At 52.7% G+C, this 19,646-nt stretch overlaps 1 protein-coding gene across 8 annotated transcripts in view; it reads right to left on the minus strand.

Annotated features, from left to right (window-relative positions):
* CUX1 (cut like homeobox 1) overlaps window positions 1-17,906 on the minus strand; it is a 374,916-nt gene extending 357,010 nt beyond the window's left edge. For 2 of the 8 annotated variants that reach the window (XM_067011760.1, XM_059038129.2), the window contains exon 1: window positions 17,605-17,861. In XM_067011760.1, the coding sequence (XP_066867861.1) occupies window positions 17,605-17,667 (63 nt within the window). In that variant the 5' untranslated portion in view covers window positions 17,668-17,861. Of the gene's footprint in view, window positions 1-16,022; window positions 16,850-17,604 lie in introns of those variants that run through there. The other 6 variants (XM_059038127.2, XM_059038125.2, XM_059038133.2 and 3 more) reach the window with 5 other exon arrangements.
* Between the last annotated feature and the right edge of the window lie 1,740 nt (window positions 17,907-19,646).

Here is a 19,646-nt window from a genome sequence, read left to right on the forward strand (position 1 = left end):
ATGGTGTGGCACCAGTGCAAGAAGAAACACATAGGGTAGTGGAATAAAAGAACAACCCAGAAACATACCCAATGTGTATATGGGGACTTTGCATACAGTGGAGGTAACTTCCCAAATCACTGGGTAGGAGACTGGACCACTTGGCAGGCGGTGCTGGAAAAACTGTCTATCTCACATTCTACACAAAAAACCATCTCCAACCTAAAAATCTAAACAAATCTCTATGGCCGTCCAAGTATGAGTATCTTTGTGATCTTGAATGGGGAAAGATTTTCTCAAACAAGACGGAAATGAAAAACTGATAGATCTGACTTCATCAAAATTAGGTTTTTCTGTTTATTGAAGGACACTACAGACAAATCAACAAAACGAGTGAAAGATTGGGAGAAGATACTTATAAACATGAAAACCAACACAGGGTTAGCATGTAAACATACAAGAAACTCTTGCAAATCAACAAAAAGACGGTAAACCATTTCAAAAAAGAAAAAAAAAGGATAAAATATATGACCAGACAATTTACAAAAAAGTAAATCCGAAAACCTAAACAAGTATAAAATGAGGTTTATAAAAGTAGAAAACTTACCGGTGATCAGAGAAAAATCACACCGCTGAAGGGCCACTTTAAAACCGTCAGGATGGCAAAAGTCTCTAGGAAGCGCTGATGAGACCGTGGGAGAGAAGCATGGTGCAGCGCTCGGCGAAATTAAGAACACTTTTCACCCTGGGACTCAGCAATCCTACTCCTGGGCATCTGTTAGGAGACACGCGTAAGGATGCCCGAGGCCACCAAAGGGGGCCACCCCCCAGGGAAATGGACGTGTGAGCTAGAGTGGTGCTAGGGACTGAATGGTGTGTCCCCCAAATTCCTATGTTGAAGCCCTAGCCCTCGATGTGATGGTGTCTGGAGGTGGGGCTTTTGGGAGGTTTAGATGAGGTCAGGAGGGTGGAGTCCCCATGATGGGATTAGTGTCCTTATGGAAAGACTCACTCTCTCTCAAGACCCTTCATCATGTTGAGGACAGAGCAGGAAGATGGCTGTCCCCAGGAACTGAATCTGCAGGCACCTTGATCTTGGGCTTCCCAGCCTCCAGAACTGTGAGCAATAAATGTCTGCTATTTAACCCACCCCCACTCCTGTGTATGGTATTTTGTTATAGCAGCCTGAGCTGACTAAGACAAGTGGATTCTTAAGGTGGAATCCGATGTAACTCTCATGAATGATGAAATTTATGGGGGGTAACATGGACAGATTTCAAAAACAGTGAGAAGTGAAAGGGAAGGAGAGAAAGATTTAGAGCACGATGCCACGCTTACGAATTATAACTACTTACACATACAAAACAGGCCACATACTTTACAAGAATACCTCCACATAGAGGCATATTAAACACGTTAGAATGAGGAGAGGAGGGGACTAGAAATGGGGATAGAGCAGAAAGGAGAAAAAATTTAGTAAGATGAATCATGATGTGAACTGAGAAGTGATTACTGCAACTCGTGTGGGGGGAGACACGTGTGTGTACACATGCACACAAGACACATACACACACACACGCGCGCGCGCGCCCTGAAGGCAGGCAGAAAATAGGGATTTGATCTTTCCTGCCCATAGTATAGAAATGAGAGCATTAAAGTTCTTACAACTTGACTTAAGGATTTCAATCTTTGACATAAAACAACTGGCAAGGTGTCTCTAAACTTTCAGAATTATAGTGAACTGGGTTGATAGCAGCCCCTCACTTCTATTCCAAGGAGGTAAGATGATATACCTGTGTGGGTTGACAGACCACAGAGATACACATACATCTTCTACTTGAAGAAGATTTGGTATTTTGCTGTAACTTGTGGAACCTGTCAATTTCATTCACAATTTACAGCAGCTTCTAATCGTACTTAACTTATATTGACCATTCTAAACGCTCAGTGCTTTATCGGCTGGATCTCAAGTACCGAAGGACATCTGGCTTGGCAAATGGGATCCTGCTTGCCATCAGAAAAGAGAGCTTCGAGCGCTCACTTTCTTCTCACGCCCTCAGGTCTGCCTTCGGCCAGGACCAGCGCATCTCAGAAAGCTGACTTGCACGTCCACACCCAGCCAAAGCAGTCAGGAGAAGCTTCCCGGGGTCTGGACTTCAGCTAGAATGCTCCTCTGGCGTCACAGGGAGCTGGCGGAGGGCGGCTGCAGGCGCGAGGGCCCGGGCGCCTGCCACCTCCCTGCTCCACGTCCTCGGCGGCTGCCTGTCATCCGGAGCTTCCCACTTCGGTGCTAAGATGATGATGGCTGCAGGCCTGGGCAGCCTCTTCTCCCACAGGCGTGTTCACAGGCAGGAAATGGCAGTCTGTCCTGGCTCGTCGCCTCTTATCAAAGAAGCAGCACCATAACCAAATCTGCCTGGCAGTCCCCGTCTCTCTGGCCAAAACGAAGTGAAATGCCCATCACACTTGGCCAGGGGAGAGGCCCCTTGCTGGTGAGTAAGGAGGGGAGGCGGGGAGGGGAGAGATGGGGGGAGGGGGGCGGCCAACAGCGTGGGCTCTCATTCAAGCTGCTCCCAGCCTCTCCACAACCCACCTGCACATAACAGTGGTCCCAAAGGGGGGCGGGGGGGGGGGGAATCCCCATCCGTAAGGCACCCGAGCAGGAGTCAAGAGAAAGACCAGAGCAGAACAGAACAGAGTTAAGGTGGAACAACAGTCCGGTCCTTAAAATGAGCACCCCCAGAGAAAACAGGGGTTACACAGGAGAAGCCACAAAGTAACAGACTCAAAAAGTTAAACAGAGTCACCACCTACCACCCAGCAATTCCACTCTTAAGTACGTACCTAAGAAAACTGAAAACCTATGGTCACATAAACGCTCACACAGAGATGTTCACAGCAGCCTTCTGCATGCTAGCCCCGAGGTGGAAACAATCCAAATGCCCATCGACTTATGAAAGAATAATCAAGAAGTTGTATGTCCACACCATGGGATATTATTCAGCCATAAAAAGGAATGAAGCGGTGATAGCTGCTACAACACAGACGAACCGGCAGAACATCACAGTGAGGGAAAGAAGCCAGACACGAAAGGCCACATCCATATTGTACGATTCCGTTTACAGGTGAAATATCCAGAATAGACAAACCCATAGAGACAGCAAGTAGATTAAAGGTTACACAGAGCTTGGGGGACGCGGGGCAGGTGGGGCGCGACCGCTGACAGGTATGGGGTTCTCGATGGGGTGTTGGAAACGTTCTGGAATTAGACTGTGGTGATGGTTGCACCACATTGCGAATATACCAAAAAATAAGGAACTGAATACTTTAAAAAGGTTAAGATGGTGAGTTTTGTATGAATTTTATCTTAAAAAGTAACCGAGCAGAGGTATCAGGCATCACGTCGAGGGAGCCGCCCTGTCTGTGCCCCAGGACGGCGTTTCCCGGGCACGTGCTGCGCCATCACGCTCCCTCTCCGAAGTGTGAAACTAACTCTCCCTTAAAGAGCAGAAACCCGTAAGACACCTGGGTGCCCTAATGGCCTAACCCAAAACTCCGCCTCAGCTTGCGCTGCTGACACAGCCCCTTGGCCAGCACGATCCCAAGGGGAAATGCTGGAAAACTCACAGATGAGCATCAAGAAAACCTCTCTAGTCGCAGGTGTAAGAAGCAGCTTTTGAAAAGATGCCCTGAGCCTCTCAAATTAACAGGCCACCAGACACTGGATGCCACCCGTGGGCACCACTGCTGAAAGTCCACTCCAAGAAGCTTCCCTGGAGGACAGCGGGATGGCAGAAGTGTCTGGAGACTGAGGCTGTGCGGGTAGGGGCGGGAGGCCCACCACGGCGCCCTCGAGCGAACATGCAACCGCCCCTCCCAGCCCAGTTCTGGGAAGGGCTGCCATTCCCCACCAGCGGGAGACGGGAGTGCCCAGCTTCAGGGGCAACGGTCGATCGGGGTTCAGATTTCTCAGCAAGACCCCCTCCTCCTAACACAAAATAAAACTACCACCACCACATGCAAAGAGGAAGCCCACAAACACAGAGCTCCATCGTGGGGTCTGAGGCAGTTTACTGGTCCCCGAGCCCTGCACACTGGCCGAGCCCTGCACACTGGCCACCTGAGAAGAGTTCCCACAGTGACATTTTAAACCTGGCTTCCACCCCACCCCCTTCTTTCACCCCACGGCGGTTCTTGCACATTTTCCTTTCTCCCTAAACCATCCTGCCCGTTCTTCAGGCCACGTTCACTTCTTCAGGCCGTGTTCACGCTGACTTGAGTGCGACCTCCCTCCAATATCCCAAAGTAGAGGAATCCCGCAGTCGTGCCCTGCTCCTCCCCTCTGGCCACCACCCCCCCACCAGACTTGCTTTCCTAGCTCTCTGACCTGAAAACACGTTTGAGCCTTTGCATCCTAAAACAGGCCTCCCCGCCCACCAGCCCCGTCCCGGCACCTCCCCCATGTTGCACACCTCACAGGTCCTGGAGCTGCCCCTGGTGGGGTGGGACAGAGGCACCGGGCAGCCCCAAAGGCAGCCGCACCCCTGGGGCCAGAGAGTGGCCATCCTAATAGCTGGCAGACAGGAACCCGCCAGCAGGACGTACCTGACTTGCCACCAGGTATCACATTATAATTAGTCATTGTAATTGAGGCCGAACAGAATTAATTACAAATTGAAGTGTTCAAGTTTAATTCCATTAAAATTACACCATGAAACTAGGGAATTACAAAGGATTACCGACAAAAAGCAAGCAGGGATGAATAAAAGAAACCATACGCTGACTCCGCGCACGTCTGAGTCACACCCGACACTCAAGTAGGGCGGACGGCACCCCACCTGCTTTTAATCAACCTCTGGGGCCCAGCACAGTGGCCGTGCGCAAGGGCCACCTCTGGAAGGGTCAGCACCAGGCACCAGGTGACACAGGCCTGCAGGCTGCTCGCCCGGAATCTGAAGACCACTCCTTCCCTCCGGCGCTGCTCCCCGCCCCTCCCCCAGCCCCAGCGTCCTCCCCTGACGGCCTGTCCAAACGCCACTCACTCGGCCCAACTCTGCCACGGCCGCCACCATGACCCCAGCAGCCTCCCTGGACATGTCAGGACCCGGGCGCCTCCTCCTCCTCTCCCGGCCACCAGCACTCAGCCTGGCATCTTTTCTCCTGGCCCAGTCCCTCTCCACCTCTTACTGGACTAGGATGTCCTACCCTCCCTGCTCCATCCCTCACCACCCCTCCCCCTCACACTCTGATCAGCCTGTCCTATAAGGAGCTCCTGGAAGAATCCTCCTAAACACAAATCTGTGTGCTGAATTGGCCCTCTCGCATTGAAAAGCAGCATCTCTCAGGGCCCTCAGAACACAGAACTGACTCAGCAGGGCTTTGCACAGAGGCTGTCTGGGCCCAGGCCCCGGGCACATACCTGCACTTCTGTAATGCACTTATTCCTCCTGTGTTTACTTTCTGTCTTGTCCCCCCTGCTAGATCGTAAGTTCCCTGAGGGCAGGGACGTCTTGCTGCTCGGGTCACTAGAAGGCTGTGCTGGAACAGCAGCACGTGGCTCACAGGGGAGGTCAGTGGAGCACGACGTCCCAGGCCCATGTTTCCAGGCCCCTGTCCTGCCCTCCGCACACACCAGACACCCTCAGCCCCTAACCTGACGCCTGAGGACGCCCCGTGTGTCCTGCAGTTCTGAGCAGCGGGGCCGCAGGGCTCATTCCTCTTGGTACCCCAGGGGCTTGAACAGGATCCAGTGCAGACATTGGGCACCACGGAGACCCACTCAATAAATGAATGAATGAGACGCCCCAACAGTCTGCGAAAAAGAATGAGTCATTCAACAAACAAACAAAACTGCAAACCCCCACTCAAACATGCTGCATTATTTCTGAGACCAGCGCACCTCTGCGCACATTTTCTTACTCAATGTACAACTTCATTACAAAACGAGCCGCGTCATCTCCCAAAAATCAGGCATGCAAAATAATCATATGAATTCAGAGTAGCCTGAACACTCAGCTTTTCCATGATGACTCCTTGAGGAAAATAAGGCGTGTCAGCTGATCACGCTTCTTATCAAGGGATGGACGTCCAGGTGAAGACCCCTTACAGAGCTGGCCTCTTACTGAACACACCCCAGCACCGCCTTCACATGCAGCTGGGAACAAAACCCCGTGTGGTTGGCGCTTTTCGGTGATATGAGTGGATATGAATCCAGTTTCACTACAGTGGCTAAAGCAACTAGATGCCCAGGGGCTGAGGGGGGCGGGTTCGTCCTGGCCCTCGCGAGGTTAAAGGTGAATACTAGCACCTAATGGCGAATTGCTGCCCAGCACCAGCGTCAGGCCAGGTGTGTCAAAGAACAGTCCTGGTTAGAGACACGCTCCACAGGCGGCACTCCTGGCAGAGCTGCCCATGGGACAGCGCCTGGCTTCCCCTGAGCCAGCTCCCTCCCTCCCTCCCGCCCAGCCGCCCAGGCCCCACCATCAGGCCCCTCACCTGCCTTCCATTTCCCCAAAATCCTTCCCACAAATTTGCTCTGTGCACAGACGGGGCATTGAGGACAGCAGGTGACACAAGGAGGGTTATGTTCAGCCCAATGCTGTAACTGTACCCCAACTATCAAGATAAAGTTTGCTAACGGGAGTACTCACTGCCTCGGGAAGGATTCTCTCTCAGGTAATTCTCCCTGGAGCTCTATTGCTGGGAGCTGACTCTGAAGTCTCAGGGCAGGGGAGGCTCTAGAAAATGTCTCGGATCCAGCGAGGCCTTGGCCAGAAGGTGTCTGTCCACCGGTCACCCAAGTACCTTCACGTGCACCTCAGAGACTCTCTATTCAATCCCCAGCTGTTCACATTAAGTGACTCACCCACCCCCAAGCTCATCCCGGGCAGCTTGTGGACAGGGGACCCCTTCTGCTCCCCCTGTCGCCTCATCACGACGACCCCGCTTCAAGGGAGAGCTCCTCTCAGGGACAGCAGGGGTGGCAGGGAAAGTGTGGACGGGACAGAGGCAGTCCCAGGCATCCACCTTCTCCTCGCGGCTTCTCACCTTCCAGCCGGGTCGTAGCTCCTCCACGGGACTGTGGTGTGGGCGACAGGAAAGAAATCAACAGCCTAAACCAGATCCTGCCCAGGGTCAATACTCAGGAAATGAGAGCTGATACCATATATATATATATGTATGTATATATATATATATATATATAATTCAAAAAAATTTTTAAAGCATCTGTCTTGTCACTAGTGGACATAAAACCAGCTACAATATGAGGAATCCAATACTTTCCTTCTCTTCTCTGCCTTTTCCTGAAGCATCACTGCAATCCCAGCTCCAGAAATGGGAAAGTTAAGACACAAGGTGGGGGGTGGGGGGGAGACCAGATTAATTCTTCAGCCCTCCCCACCGCAAATGATGCCAAACTCTCAAGCACCAACCAGAAAGCAAACAAATCCTCCACAGGCTTCAAACCCAGGGTTTCAACCCATCTTGGAGACTTCAGCATCAAAACCTCTCCACTGCACTTCATCCCTCCTTTTTCCCGGGGCTCAGACCCCGAATTCCTGCCAGCCCCCCCAAAACCCACAAAGCCCAACAAAGGAGCATGTCTTCTTCCACTGCCTGGGGTGGCTCCTATTCCTCCTCCCCGTCCCTCTGGACACCAGGCCCTGCCCCCCCTCATCAGTCACCCAGGCTGGACCCCAGGGACCGTGGCTCCTCTCAGCGCCCCCCCTTGGTGATGTCCTGGCAGCCCTCACTTCCCCAAATCCATGCAAATGCTGATGCAGCCAGACACTGACGTCACCCCTACAAAAATACCCTAGGTACTTTCTTTGTAAATGAAGAAGCAGAGAAGGCATGCAGGCTATGAAGGCCACTGCCGTGAAACAAGCTGCTCGGGAGCCTTCGCCCAGGCCCACAGGACAGCTTCTGGGGGCCGAGCACTCCGGAGACGTTTCTCCAGCGCTGACCCCCAAGCCTTCGTGTTTCTTGCCACTCGCTTTCTCTTGCACTGCTGGACTCCTGATCGTTGCAATACCAACTTTCCCCATTCACATGGGGAAGTTTCCTCCCATTCAGGCTGTGAGCAGAGTCAGGGAATAAATCTCTGTCAAAGAATTGTTCTGCCCGATTCTATTTTTAAAAACGTGAGTTTTCTGTGTTATGTGCCACAAATACAATTATGTGCATTTTAACCAACATATATGTCACTTTTGCAAAGAAGGAGTTTAATAAATGGGAATAAAAAAAGAAATGCATGTTCTATCGGTGTGTATCTATCAGTAGCTTTCAAATACAGCCATTTTAATATACCCTGCCTACCTTTCACAATCCTAAGAAGAATTCCGTTTGCTTTCTTCAACTAACTAGCTGAGTGAGTCCCAAATCAGAAACACACAGGACTGCTCCCTAAGAGAAGCCCGCAGTTCTCGTGCAGCAGGACTCACTGGGTGCCAAGAACTGTGGTGGGTGCCACAGCAGAGGGCAGAGTGAACAGCAGGTGCACAGCAACGTACGGAACGTGCCTGGGAAGCTAAGTGGGTGCTGTGGGGGGGCCATGAGACACAGCAAAGGAGACGGCCAGAGCTCAGGGACCACCGGCCACCCCCAACCGTTCTGCTGGAACGCCCCCTCCCATGCCTCCCCAGGGGCACAGAACTCGGCTCAAGCTTTACCAGCCTCTGGGCGCTTTCCCCGCTCACCCCACCCGGATCTGGACACCCATCCTCTGCAGCCCTCCACCGATCCACGCGCATGCTCCGTGACAGCCGTCTCCCAGCCACCCGGCGCACCTCTGCCCGTAGCAGGCTGCCCGCTCTTCCAGCAGGGGGGGAGCCGCACCTCTCTCACCCTGCATCACAGTGCCTGGCACACAGGGGCTCCCTTGGCGTTGGTTAAAACGAACAAGAAGTGCATCAACCAGGCTGGAGACTCAGGTGTGCAGAGGGAGGAGGAGGAGTTTCCCCAGTGAAGCACAGATCTGGGGTCCTTCTAAGTGGGGAAAAGGTTTAGGCGGGGTGGAGACAACCATCAGGAACTCTGCCTCCTAAGGAATGTGGTCGCCATTGTGTGCCAACGTGAGCCACTGTGGGTCTTTAAGGAGAGGAATGACACGATGAAATCAATGATTTGGGAAGATTCATCTGGCAGCCACGTACGTAATGGATTGCGACCTGTTTCAGACAGACAATTTTCAAACAGGTAAAGGCTACACCCTCAGCTCTTGTAGTTAGGAAGATTTGGCTCTCACATACAAGCAGCCTTCAAAACTAAGTGTGCGCGCACATGCACGCGCACACACGAGATTTATTAAAGTATCAGTGTGTCTTAAAATGACAGCATAATTACATACCAACACAGAGCAACGTAAAACAATCACCACAAACCACTTCTTACTCCTCCTGACAATGACATTTCAACCATAACTGGCAATATCCTTCCTTTTCCAATCCCGTATCAATGCTGACACACTGGGGTGCCAGGGTTGAGGAACCGTGGGGGGAAGAGCATGTGTCCCTCCCCCTACCCCCCCCCGGGGGGTGGTCGGCTCCAGGTGACAACTTCCTGCCTGCGTCATGCTGCCCTCCAAGGTAAGTGCTCGCCAGGCCCTGGCCACCTCACTGGTCCTCTGCGCTCGCCCCTGAGGTCCCTGGCAGCCCAGGTCACCTGGACAGGGCGCTTCGGCAGCAGCCTGGGCTTCCTGTCTGGCTCCTGGGTCCCACACATGCCTGTGGAGATGAAGCATGACTCCAAACCTGACCTGTCCCCTACCTGGCTGACCGGTGCGACAGCACACTGTGTTATGTAAACGAGGGGCCGAGGTACAAGTGAAATGAAGCAATTCCAGTAAACTGAGGTTTCTACACTGGTTTACATGAATGCTCTGGTTCTCACAGCTTTCTGTTTCAAAAACGTGCAACTTACAACACCTCTTCCTGTGTGAAGGGGAAGGGAAGGTGGAATTTTATTTGCAGGTCTATGTATTTTAGTTGTAACTTCTGCACGGTGATGAGCCAAAATCTTTTCCCCCTTAAAAGGTTCGTGTCCTATGGGCAGCTGGGCAGAGTAGAACCATGTGAAACAAAGAATTCACTGTACACAGAACTGCATGGGTTCAAGTTCTAGGGCAACTGTCACGGTGAAAAACAGAAAATAAAAGGATGCGTTTCACCATTATCTGCCACACCTTTCAGAATGAAGCAAAAATGGTGACAGGAGCAACAGAATGTTCTGATTTTCAGGGTAAGGGGAAAAAAAAATCTTTTCCAAACCTAATCAAAAAATTGAATGTACAATTCCCTCCAGCAAGAATTTTATTTTTAATTTTCATTTACATAGTATCTTTCTTCCAAGAATCTCAAAATAATGGAGCTCCACAAATACTTAAAAAAAAAAAAAAAAAAACACAGTTGTCACAACGAAGGAGCGGACAGGCTTGGCAGGGCGGGAGCCGAGAGGGGGACGAGAAGTGGCAAGCAGGGTGACAGCGGGCACCTGGGGCGGGCAGCACCCGGGCCGAGGGCAGCTCCGAAGCGGCCCGCCCTTTGCCAGCAGCTCACGGGCCTTGCTTCTACTTGCATCTTCCGGCTCTTCAAGACAAGGATTTGCCTTTGGTGTCACTTACTCGCTTTAAATCAAATTATTTTGATCTAAACAGCAATTTCTCCTCCAAAAATCCAAGGGAAGGTGGCGACAAACCAAAGACCCTTGCGGGTCCAAAATAACAACTGAACCAAGATGCCTAGAATGAGTTCATATTCTTTTTGGCCTTAAAAATGTAAAACTATGTTAGAAAATAAAATGTTAACAATTTATTAGGGGAAAAGACCCAGTGATTAAGAAAGACCGTGTTGCTTTTTGGGAGAAATTGGAAAATTGGAAGGAAGCTTCTGAGCTGGTTGGGTTTTTTGTTTTTTACAGCTGGGTGGACAGGAACTGAACGCCTTACATTTAGCAAAAAGCTGTCAACACCCAAATAAAATTTTAATGACAGTAAGAATGGCAGTCTATTTCTCACAATTTCGCAATGTTCACTTAAGAAACAGCTAATTTGTCAATTTGTTTTTCCCTTAACCAAACTCAAGACACCTCACAACTATGCATAACTTTTTAAAAAAACGTTAACTGCTTTAACTTATTAGATAAACACAGTCAAAGAGAAAGATGTCTAAGAAAACGGCCCCATGCTGGTATACTCAGGGTAATGCTAAGAAAGCACAAGCTTCAGAGAGAGCTCTGGTAATTTCTTCCGACATTAACTTCATAAATCACAGTCAAAAGCATCCAGGATTTCAACTGTCAGCTGAGTGAGCCGGCCACAAGCAAGGCTGGGTAGGCCCTGCTGTGGCCTCTTGTGTTTTATAAAAGGTGTGGATCACATAGTTGGTGTTCCCGGCGTCACAAGTGCCTCAAAGAAGGAAGCAGAATCTAGTCAGTTTCGTGTGCACCTCCCTATTCTTCCAGTGGCTCTGCAGTGCTGGGTAAATTCTTGGAAGGACTGAACACTCCCAACCCTGCTCCTTGCCGGTCACCTGTCCCATGGGGTTCCTGAGGTTGGGCTGGGGGGAAACCTTCTCTCCCTGTAGGGATCCTACCAATCATACATCTGAAGAACTTCCCGGGCTGCCCCAGGCCCAGGACTCATAAACACAAAACTTCTGCTGCCTGCCCGGGGCCTCCTGCATAAGGAAACGCCTTCAGATTCAAATGAAGAAACTGACAACATTTATTTTGCACACTAACATCATCCTATCAGAATTTAATTACAGCAAGAATTAGAATTATTCTTATTAGAGAGTTGTTTACTTTTCAAAGGAAAGGTACTTGATGCGGTCTGCAACAAATAGATATGTGTCTTTCAGGAAGATCTCTTTTCCTTCATTGTGTTTTTTTAACTATGTCACATTACGTGAACAGGGTACCACACAGACTTTTTAAGTCACAGGTGCATTAGCCCAGGTGCTTAGCCCAGGTGCTTCAAAGCAGCTTCAAGCCATGGTACAAATGAAGGCTATGCCACAGGTACCCCCTCAATCCCAGGTAAGTCCCTGCAGGAACACCTCCTGCCCAGCCAAAGACTGTTCTCCTCTACCAGCGTTTTCAGAGGAGAGCTGAAAAGCAGGACTGATTACAGCTCAGCAAATCCAAGACTGTGAGAACCGACAGCTCAACACAAATCAGCACCTGAACACCAACTGAAACTTGGTTTCAGCTATTAGCTGGCTTTGAAAAGTAGAACAGGAAAAATGACTGAAATAATTCAGAGGGCTCCACCATGAACATTTTATTGAAATATTCTCCTAACCAGGTTTTTTGTTTGGTTTGGTTGCTATTTAAGGTTACAACTCTAAATGTACTTAGGGAAAGTAATTGCTTTCTGAATTTGAAATGTTTATAAGGGTGTAAGAAAAGGTACCCAAATACTCATGTCAACAAATGTTTATCAGAAATCACAAATTTCTTTGCTATATTCGTTATATAATACAGATATTAAATCGCTCATCTAATTATGCCATTAAAGTTCCCCTTTCACTCCGTGATCCACACATGCACAGTTCTCTTGGGAGTCCAAGCACACACAGGTATCCGGTCCCTAAAACACCCAGCGCAGCTGAACATCCAGGTAAACAGCAGCGGGGCACAGGGAGAGGTCACAGAGCCCCATTTTAAACAGCTTCGACAAAATGAATGGCCATAAGTAAGAAGTGTCTCTGTGCTTTGCTATATAATAAGATTCAAACACAGGATTCCAAGAATTCCACCTGTTTCCAATTAGATACCAGAACTGCTTGAGTGTTTAAACCACATTCACTCGCTACTTATACAAAACAATTCTTCCGGGTTTTCTGAACATTTTAAGTATGTTAAAATAAGATTAAGGGTCTGGTTTAGACAATCAGAGGCAGGGGAATTTCAGCTGAAACCAAAACTCTCTCTCTGCAGCCATAATGCAGAGCTTCAGACAAAACAAAAGGATGAAACACACGAATTTCTATCTTTGACAATTACTTGTAAAAATCAGAACTTTCATAGGGAAAGCTACTATATATACATAATGTATGTATAATACATTAATTTTAAGTGGGTTTTTAAATAATTTCTAAAAATATATGATCCTGTATATTTAATGTTTATAGTAACTTTTAGTCAGCATTTATGTTACAGTCCATCAGATATACCTGTGTTTTAAATATGTGACACTTACATGAGGCCAAACGTGTGACCTGAAAAAAACGGAAGCACAGGTAGGAATCTGGCCTAGCTCTGCAGGATTTTTCACAGGATGAATTTCTCTTTTTAAAAATGTACAACTTTTCCTCTAACAAATTTGTCCTTCCTTCCTTTCACTGCGGATGTTCCTTGTGCTTTTATAAATGAGCTGAAAGGCACATGGATTTTCTACTTGGAGCCCTGTTTTCTCTCCTAAGACACAGAATGTGAGCACAGCCTCAGGAGCAGTTAGGACTGCTGACTGCTCCAGGCAGACTCGGAGTGGAGGGTCTCAAAGCACAGCCTGGTGCCTCTGCACAGGGACACCCCCCCCTCCACACCACCCCCCACCCCCGGCCCGACATGAACCCTAGTGGGTTCGTTTGAATTGCATACAACAGGGCAGAGAACTTCTTCAACAGCAACTAAAGGTCTTGGGCTCCATCAGCTCACCAGACAGTATGTTTAATTTTAAGGTTAGCTCAGTGGATTAGGAGTCATTCCTGAGGGGACTAGGAGTCTGTCAGTTTCATGTCACTAACTACTGGCAGGAGATGGGTGAAATTGGGGAAGCGGGAGAACAGGGCCTCTATGGATCCAACTGCCTCAGAAGGTGCTGCGTAGCTCAACCCCTTCACTGACTCACACCTTTAAAAAAAAAAAAAAAAAAAAAAAAAAGGCAAAACAAAACCCCCAAAAAAACCCTACACATAGTTTTGTATAGAAGAAAAAAAAAAACTTTAATCAACTGATAATAACCCCCTTCCCACACTCAACCTCAAAGACAATGATATTAAGAGAACCAAGAAAACAAAAACAGCAGTTGTATGGAACCCCTCCACTTCTTTACTCATTATTTTATAAAGGGTCCTAGATGAGATACATATTTTAATCAAAATAATATACTTCCTAGAGGGAAGAGTTCTGGAGGGCTGGTAACATACACACTTCCTTAACAGGAGAAAACAAAATAAAAGCAACCAGAAAATGGACTTGCAGCAAAAATGAAATTGTTTTCTTATTTTGAAAAAGAGGAAAACATTTAAAGGTTACTTTTGCAGAGGTTCCTTAAAGGGGAAGACTGGTCACCACGTCGGAATAATGAACGCCCTAAAGGAAAGCCAGGCACTGGCAAAAAGCTACCCTAACATAGAGTTACATGAGCTCGTTTTAGAAAGTGTCCTCTTTCCAAACGTGTATTTAAAAGGCAAATTTATACAATAGTGGTTTTCTTATTAAAAAAAAAATCCTGGTTTTCACAAGTCTGGGATAGGATAAAAACTTGTCCAACTAGTCTTAACAAGGCCAGAGCACTGAAATTCCCATACCAACAAGACTTTGGGACTAAAAAGGAAACAAAATAGAGCTCAGTCTTGAGAAACTCTCTTCCTGGGCACTCACTGCACAGCTCAAGGCAGCTTCAAGTCAGACCGAGCAGAGGGCCCAGAGCTCAGCACCCCGCTCCCCGCATTGTTGCCGAGGGCACGACTGCCTCAACTCACCTGGACCCTCCGAGACCCAGCCAGCCTCTTTACCCTCAGCTAGCAATACCACAACCCTCGCTGGGCTCTGCAGGCAACCCGATCGCGGTGTAAGGGGTTCTGGAAAGATGAGAAGAGTCTGAAACTAATGAATTCTCTCTTCTCAAACTGCAGTCCCACTGGCTCACTTACTGTCTGTGGGAATAGAGGTGACGCTAAACTAGATATCAATTCAAAAGGCCTCTTCAGGGCCCAGAGAAAGAACTAGTTTAGCCTTCTCCTGGAACTTGGGCGTTCCACAGGCAACTGAAGGTTTTCAAACAGGCGATGAAGCGGCAACAGGAAATCATCGAAGGCCAAATCCTTATCTATCACCAAAAGTCAATGGCTGCTCAGTAAAAAAAAAAAAACGATGCTCAAAGAATTTTTAAAATTCAAGATGAACATCTGAAAGTGCGTTGACATGAACTGACAGGGAAACTTTTCAGTAAAGTTACAGTTAACCATGCTACCCTGAAGAACTAGCTAATCACCAAGGGGGGGAGGGCGGGGTCAAAGAGTTCATATAATAACTCCCTAGAAACCAAATCCACCTCCTAGGCAGTTTTGCCAGGATGCTTAAAGAAGAAACCGCATTGGTGTTAAGCTACAATGTCACATTTAGGAAGACAAGAAAAAAAAAAAATTAAGGTTTGTCTCCTAAAACTCCACAACGGGTTTTACAGTAAGCTCAGGAATTAAATTATGGTAAAAGGGAGCTATTTTTACTAAAACAGGGTAGACCAATTTATCAAAAATGCCATTCAGCTGTGTTCATTACATTCAGGAATCTAATTTACACAATAGACACTTTGGAGTAATCTATTTTAGTCAATAAACACGAACTCCTTTAAGTTTTAATCTTATCGGAAATACATATTTCACATAGTCTTCTTGCTAGTTAAGTGAGAAATCTGAAGAAATTTCATAACGACTATGAGTCTGCTTTACCGCTCTTACGTAGGCAAGAGCAGAAAACAAGCACACACAATTAAAGTTGTCAGACTCCGTTTATATACATTTTAATCCAATCCGCTTCATTGCATACAAGCCCGCATCTGGAGTTCATTTGCTCTCCTCCTAAAAGTACTGTAGGTCACTATCACCAGTCCTCCCGGTTAGGAAAGTTCGGCCAAGTTTACCTTCAAGCACATCTTAGAGTTGGGAGCAACAGCCGTCCCCCAGGGACGCCGAGGGCCCACCCCCACCCCCCCCCCGCCCCGGAGCGCCAGGCCGCCCAGGGTCCCTCTAAGCCGCAGACACCCCCCCAACCCCACCGCCAGCGCTCGCGGAGCTGCTGGCCCACACGCCGCTCACCTTCAACTTGGCTCCGGCTACACACATCCACCTGGCACAGTCCCGGGGCCGTCCAGGCGCCACGAGCGCGGAGCTGGCAGGTCCCGGGCGGACCCCGAGGGCGCGCCGCTCCCCTGGGTGGGGGTTGGCAGGCAGGAACGCGCCCCCTGGGCACGCCTGCGGCTCGGGCGCCGGATGTGGAGCCCCAGCACGATGCCCCCTCGGCGCCCGCGGCTCGGCGCGTGGACCACAGCCCGGTACACAACAGTCCAGCGAGGCCCCCGGGGCTTTGGTTTCGAGAACCCGATCGGAGTAGGCATTTCGAAGCGGACCCGCGGCGCGGTCCATTGCCCCTCGCGGACCCTGCTGGGAGGACAGGGCCTCGGAGGAGAGGGTCAGAGAGAAGCGGGGGGTGGGGGGTGTTTACTGGGGTCCGCGGGAGCCCCTGGGCGCGGGGAGAGGGCCGCCCGGACAGGCGCCGGGGAGCAAGCGCCCCCGGCCCGGATAGACCGCGCGCCCGGGCGCAGAGCCGGGCCTGCGTTCGGGGAAAGTTGCAGCCCTCCTCCGGCGCCCGTACCCGCGCCCCCGGGACACCCGACACCCGGGCTCCGCGTGCGCGGCGCCCGCCGCCCCCAGCAAGTTTCCCCAAGCGCCCCTACCGGGGTCCCCGGACGCGGAGGGGCCGGTTCCGCGCCGCTCCTGCAGGCACACAAAAGAGCGGGGCGGCTGCGGGGTCTGCGGGTGGCCCCCGGTCACCCGCCCGGACGTAAACAAACCCCGGGGTCAGTGCTGGGCGCCCCACGCCTGGCGGGGGAGCGGCGGCGCGGTCCCCGCCCGTTGACAACCGGGGGCCGCGGCCAGGGGCCGCGGCCGGGGCCCGGGCCGGCCGGGGAGCGCGGACGACCGCCCGGCCACCCGCCCGCCTGGCCGGAGCCGGGCCGCGCCGCCGCCGCCGCCGCCGGTGGCCGCTCTGACCCTCCCCCGAGCCGGCGGCACCACAGCGCCACCAGCCCCAGCTCCGCCGCGCCGCCGGCAGTGGCGGCGGCGGCTCCTCCTGGAGAGGCAGGCGCTTCACCCCCACAGCAACTCCCCACAAACTTTCCCCGGGAATACGGCGGGCCGGGGGCGCGGGGCGCGCGGCCGGGCGCCGCCGCCGGGCCGCAGCCCCCTCCCGGCGCAGCGCCCGCCGCCGCCGCCCGCCGCCCGCTCCCCGCTCGCGCGCGCACCCCGCGGACCGCCGGGGCCGCCCCCTCCCCGGTCCCGCGGCGGCGGCGGCGGCGGTGGCGGCGGCGGCGCAGGGCCGGGGGGGCGCCCGGGGTGGGGGCCGACACCGGGGGCAGCGGTGGCGGCGGCGGCTCCCGGCGCCATCTTGGGCTGATCGATGAATTGAACAAAGAGGATCAATTTCTGATCAAGCGAGTTATCAATGGGGGCCGGGGAGCGAGAGGGACTTATCCCCGACTCGGCCCCGCTTTCCCCGGCACCCCCCTCCTCCCCTCCGCCGCGGCCCCCCGGCGGCCGGGCAGCCCGGGGCCCCGGGGGAGGCCGCGACCGCCCGCAGCCCCCACCCCCGGGCGAGAGGCCGAGCGAGGAGAAGCCTGACCTGCAGCTGCTGTAAATCAAAGCGCTTCCAATATTGAAACATCGATCCCACATTGGCCGCCATCTTGAGACATATTGAGACGGAGTGAGAGGCTGATAGAGAGGGGGCTGGAGTTCAGGAGCCGCCAGGAGGCAGCAGGCGGGCGGCGCCAAAACCCGGCCTGGAGCCGGCCGCCGCCGCCGCCACGGAGGACGCGGACTCCTCCTCACGGCGCCGCCGCAGCCATGGCGAGCCCGAGCCGGAGCCGGAGTCGGAGCCCGAGGGCGCGGCGGCGGCCGCCGGGCCTCGCTCGGGCGGCCCCTGCCCCCGCCCCCCCGCGCCCGCCGCCAGGCCCGCGACCCCCGCCCCTCCTGAGCCCCCGGCCCCTGCGGGCGGCGGCCGCCTCCCCGGCCCCGAGGGGGCGCTGGAGGGCGACGGGAGGGGCGCTCCGGGCCCCCGCGGGAGGCCCCGGGCCCGGCTCACCTGGGGCGGTTTTCGGGCGCCGGGGGGTCGCGGTCTCGGGCGACGACGCAGCGCAGCCCCTTCTGGGCCCTCTGTTGGGAGCGGGCGGCCGTTTGGGGAGGGCACCGGCCCCGCGTCGCTTTCACTCGCCCTCCGGCAGGGCGCCGAGCGCGCGGATCCGCCGTGACCACCTGCCCGAGCCCCGACCCCGCGTGGACCCGGCCCACGGCTGCGGCGCTGGTGCGAGGCGCTCTGGCGGTCGGCTGCCGCACACCCTCTCCCTGCGACCCAGCCGGATTCAGAGACCGAGCCAGCCACGAACGGCGTTTCATGTTGGGGGCACTGGAGCCGGGGGAAAGCAGCCCTGACCCCCGTGTCGCTGCACACGTTAATGTCCCGCACAGTGGCCGCGTGGTCCCCGCGCCGCACCGCGCCCCCGGTGGCCGGGGGTCCCAATGGCCCCTGTCCGCCGGAGCTGCGCCAGCTTAGGCCACGACAGGAAAAGTCTTGGAGCCCAGTTCTGTATCCCCCCGCACCGCTTAAGCGGAACAGCCTTAGAAACTTCCTGTAGTTCAGACACATCGGTTTGGGTGCAAAAACTTGGAAAGTGTGGGTACGTTCATAACAAAAAGCATGGTCCCTAGTTTACAGGAATGCTAAAATATAAACCCCAAAGTCAATTCTCTATTGATTTCTTTCTTCGAAGAAACCTGGCAAGAAGTACGCGTTTTATGGTCGTCATCTTTAATTGATTATAACACACGTGTGTGTTTGAGTTTCCAGTAGGAATACTGTACTTTTACTCTCCCGCCCTTCTTTTAACGTGTAATTAGTTAAAACAAATCCCCACATTCCACAATCTCGAAAATTATATGTAAATAAAATCTGTAAGGAACACAAAATAAAACTTGTAAGTGGGATATAATTACATTTCAACTGAGTTCGAGGGTTTAGCGTTGATCGTTGGAGTGAACTCAACATTTTTGAATGAAGGGACTGGAAATGAAAGTCCCCGAGATTTGGAGAACACACGTGCCCCCAGGTCTGCCACTGGCGACCAGGAGCCTCAGTTTCGACAACGCACGACTCCCGAGGTCTGCAAGGAGGGCTCCCTGGGCGTCCCGGCGGTAGCTTTGAGCAGCAAGGGCAGGAAGCAGGTGGGTGGGAGCGGGCGGGCGCCGGGAGCCTTGGCCCCAGATGCAGTGACGCCGCGCCAGGCAGGGCACTCCCGACCTCGGGACGCCGAGGGCCGGCTCGGTGTGGGGCGCCCGAGCCCGCGCGCGCAGTCGGCCGGCGACCGCGCTGCAGCTCCGACCGCGCCGCCCGGTAGAGGGCAGCGGCGCCCCGACACTCGCGTCCTCTGGTCCCTGCGCACGTGCCCACCCGCGCGCCCCGCGCTTGGCCACGCCCTGTCCCAAAGCCAGGCCCCTAGCGGGAAACAGCATTGCCACCTCTAGCGATTGCCGTCCCGACGAAATGCCACATCTAAAGATTCCTCCCACTCCCACACTTGAGGGTACGTCTGCCTTCCCCTCCTATTTGTGCAGTGGGAGGCAGGTGAGACCTCGGAATTGCCCGAAAGGTAACTAGACAAATAAAAT

This window comes from Kogia breviceps, chromosome 14 (assembly GCF_026419965.1).
Source record: "Kogia breviceps isolate mKogBre1 chromosome 14, mKogBre1 haplotype 1, whole genome shotgun sequence".
Taxonomy (NCBI): domain Eukaryota; kingdom Metazoa; phylum Chordata; class Mammalia; order Artiodactyla; family Physeteridae; genus Kogia; species Kogia breviceps.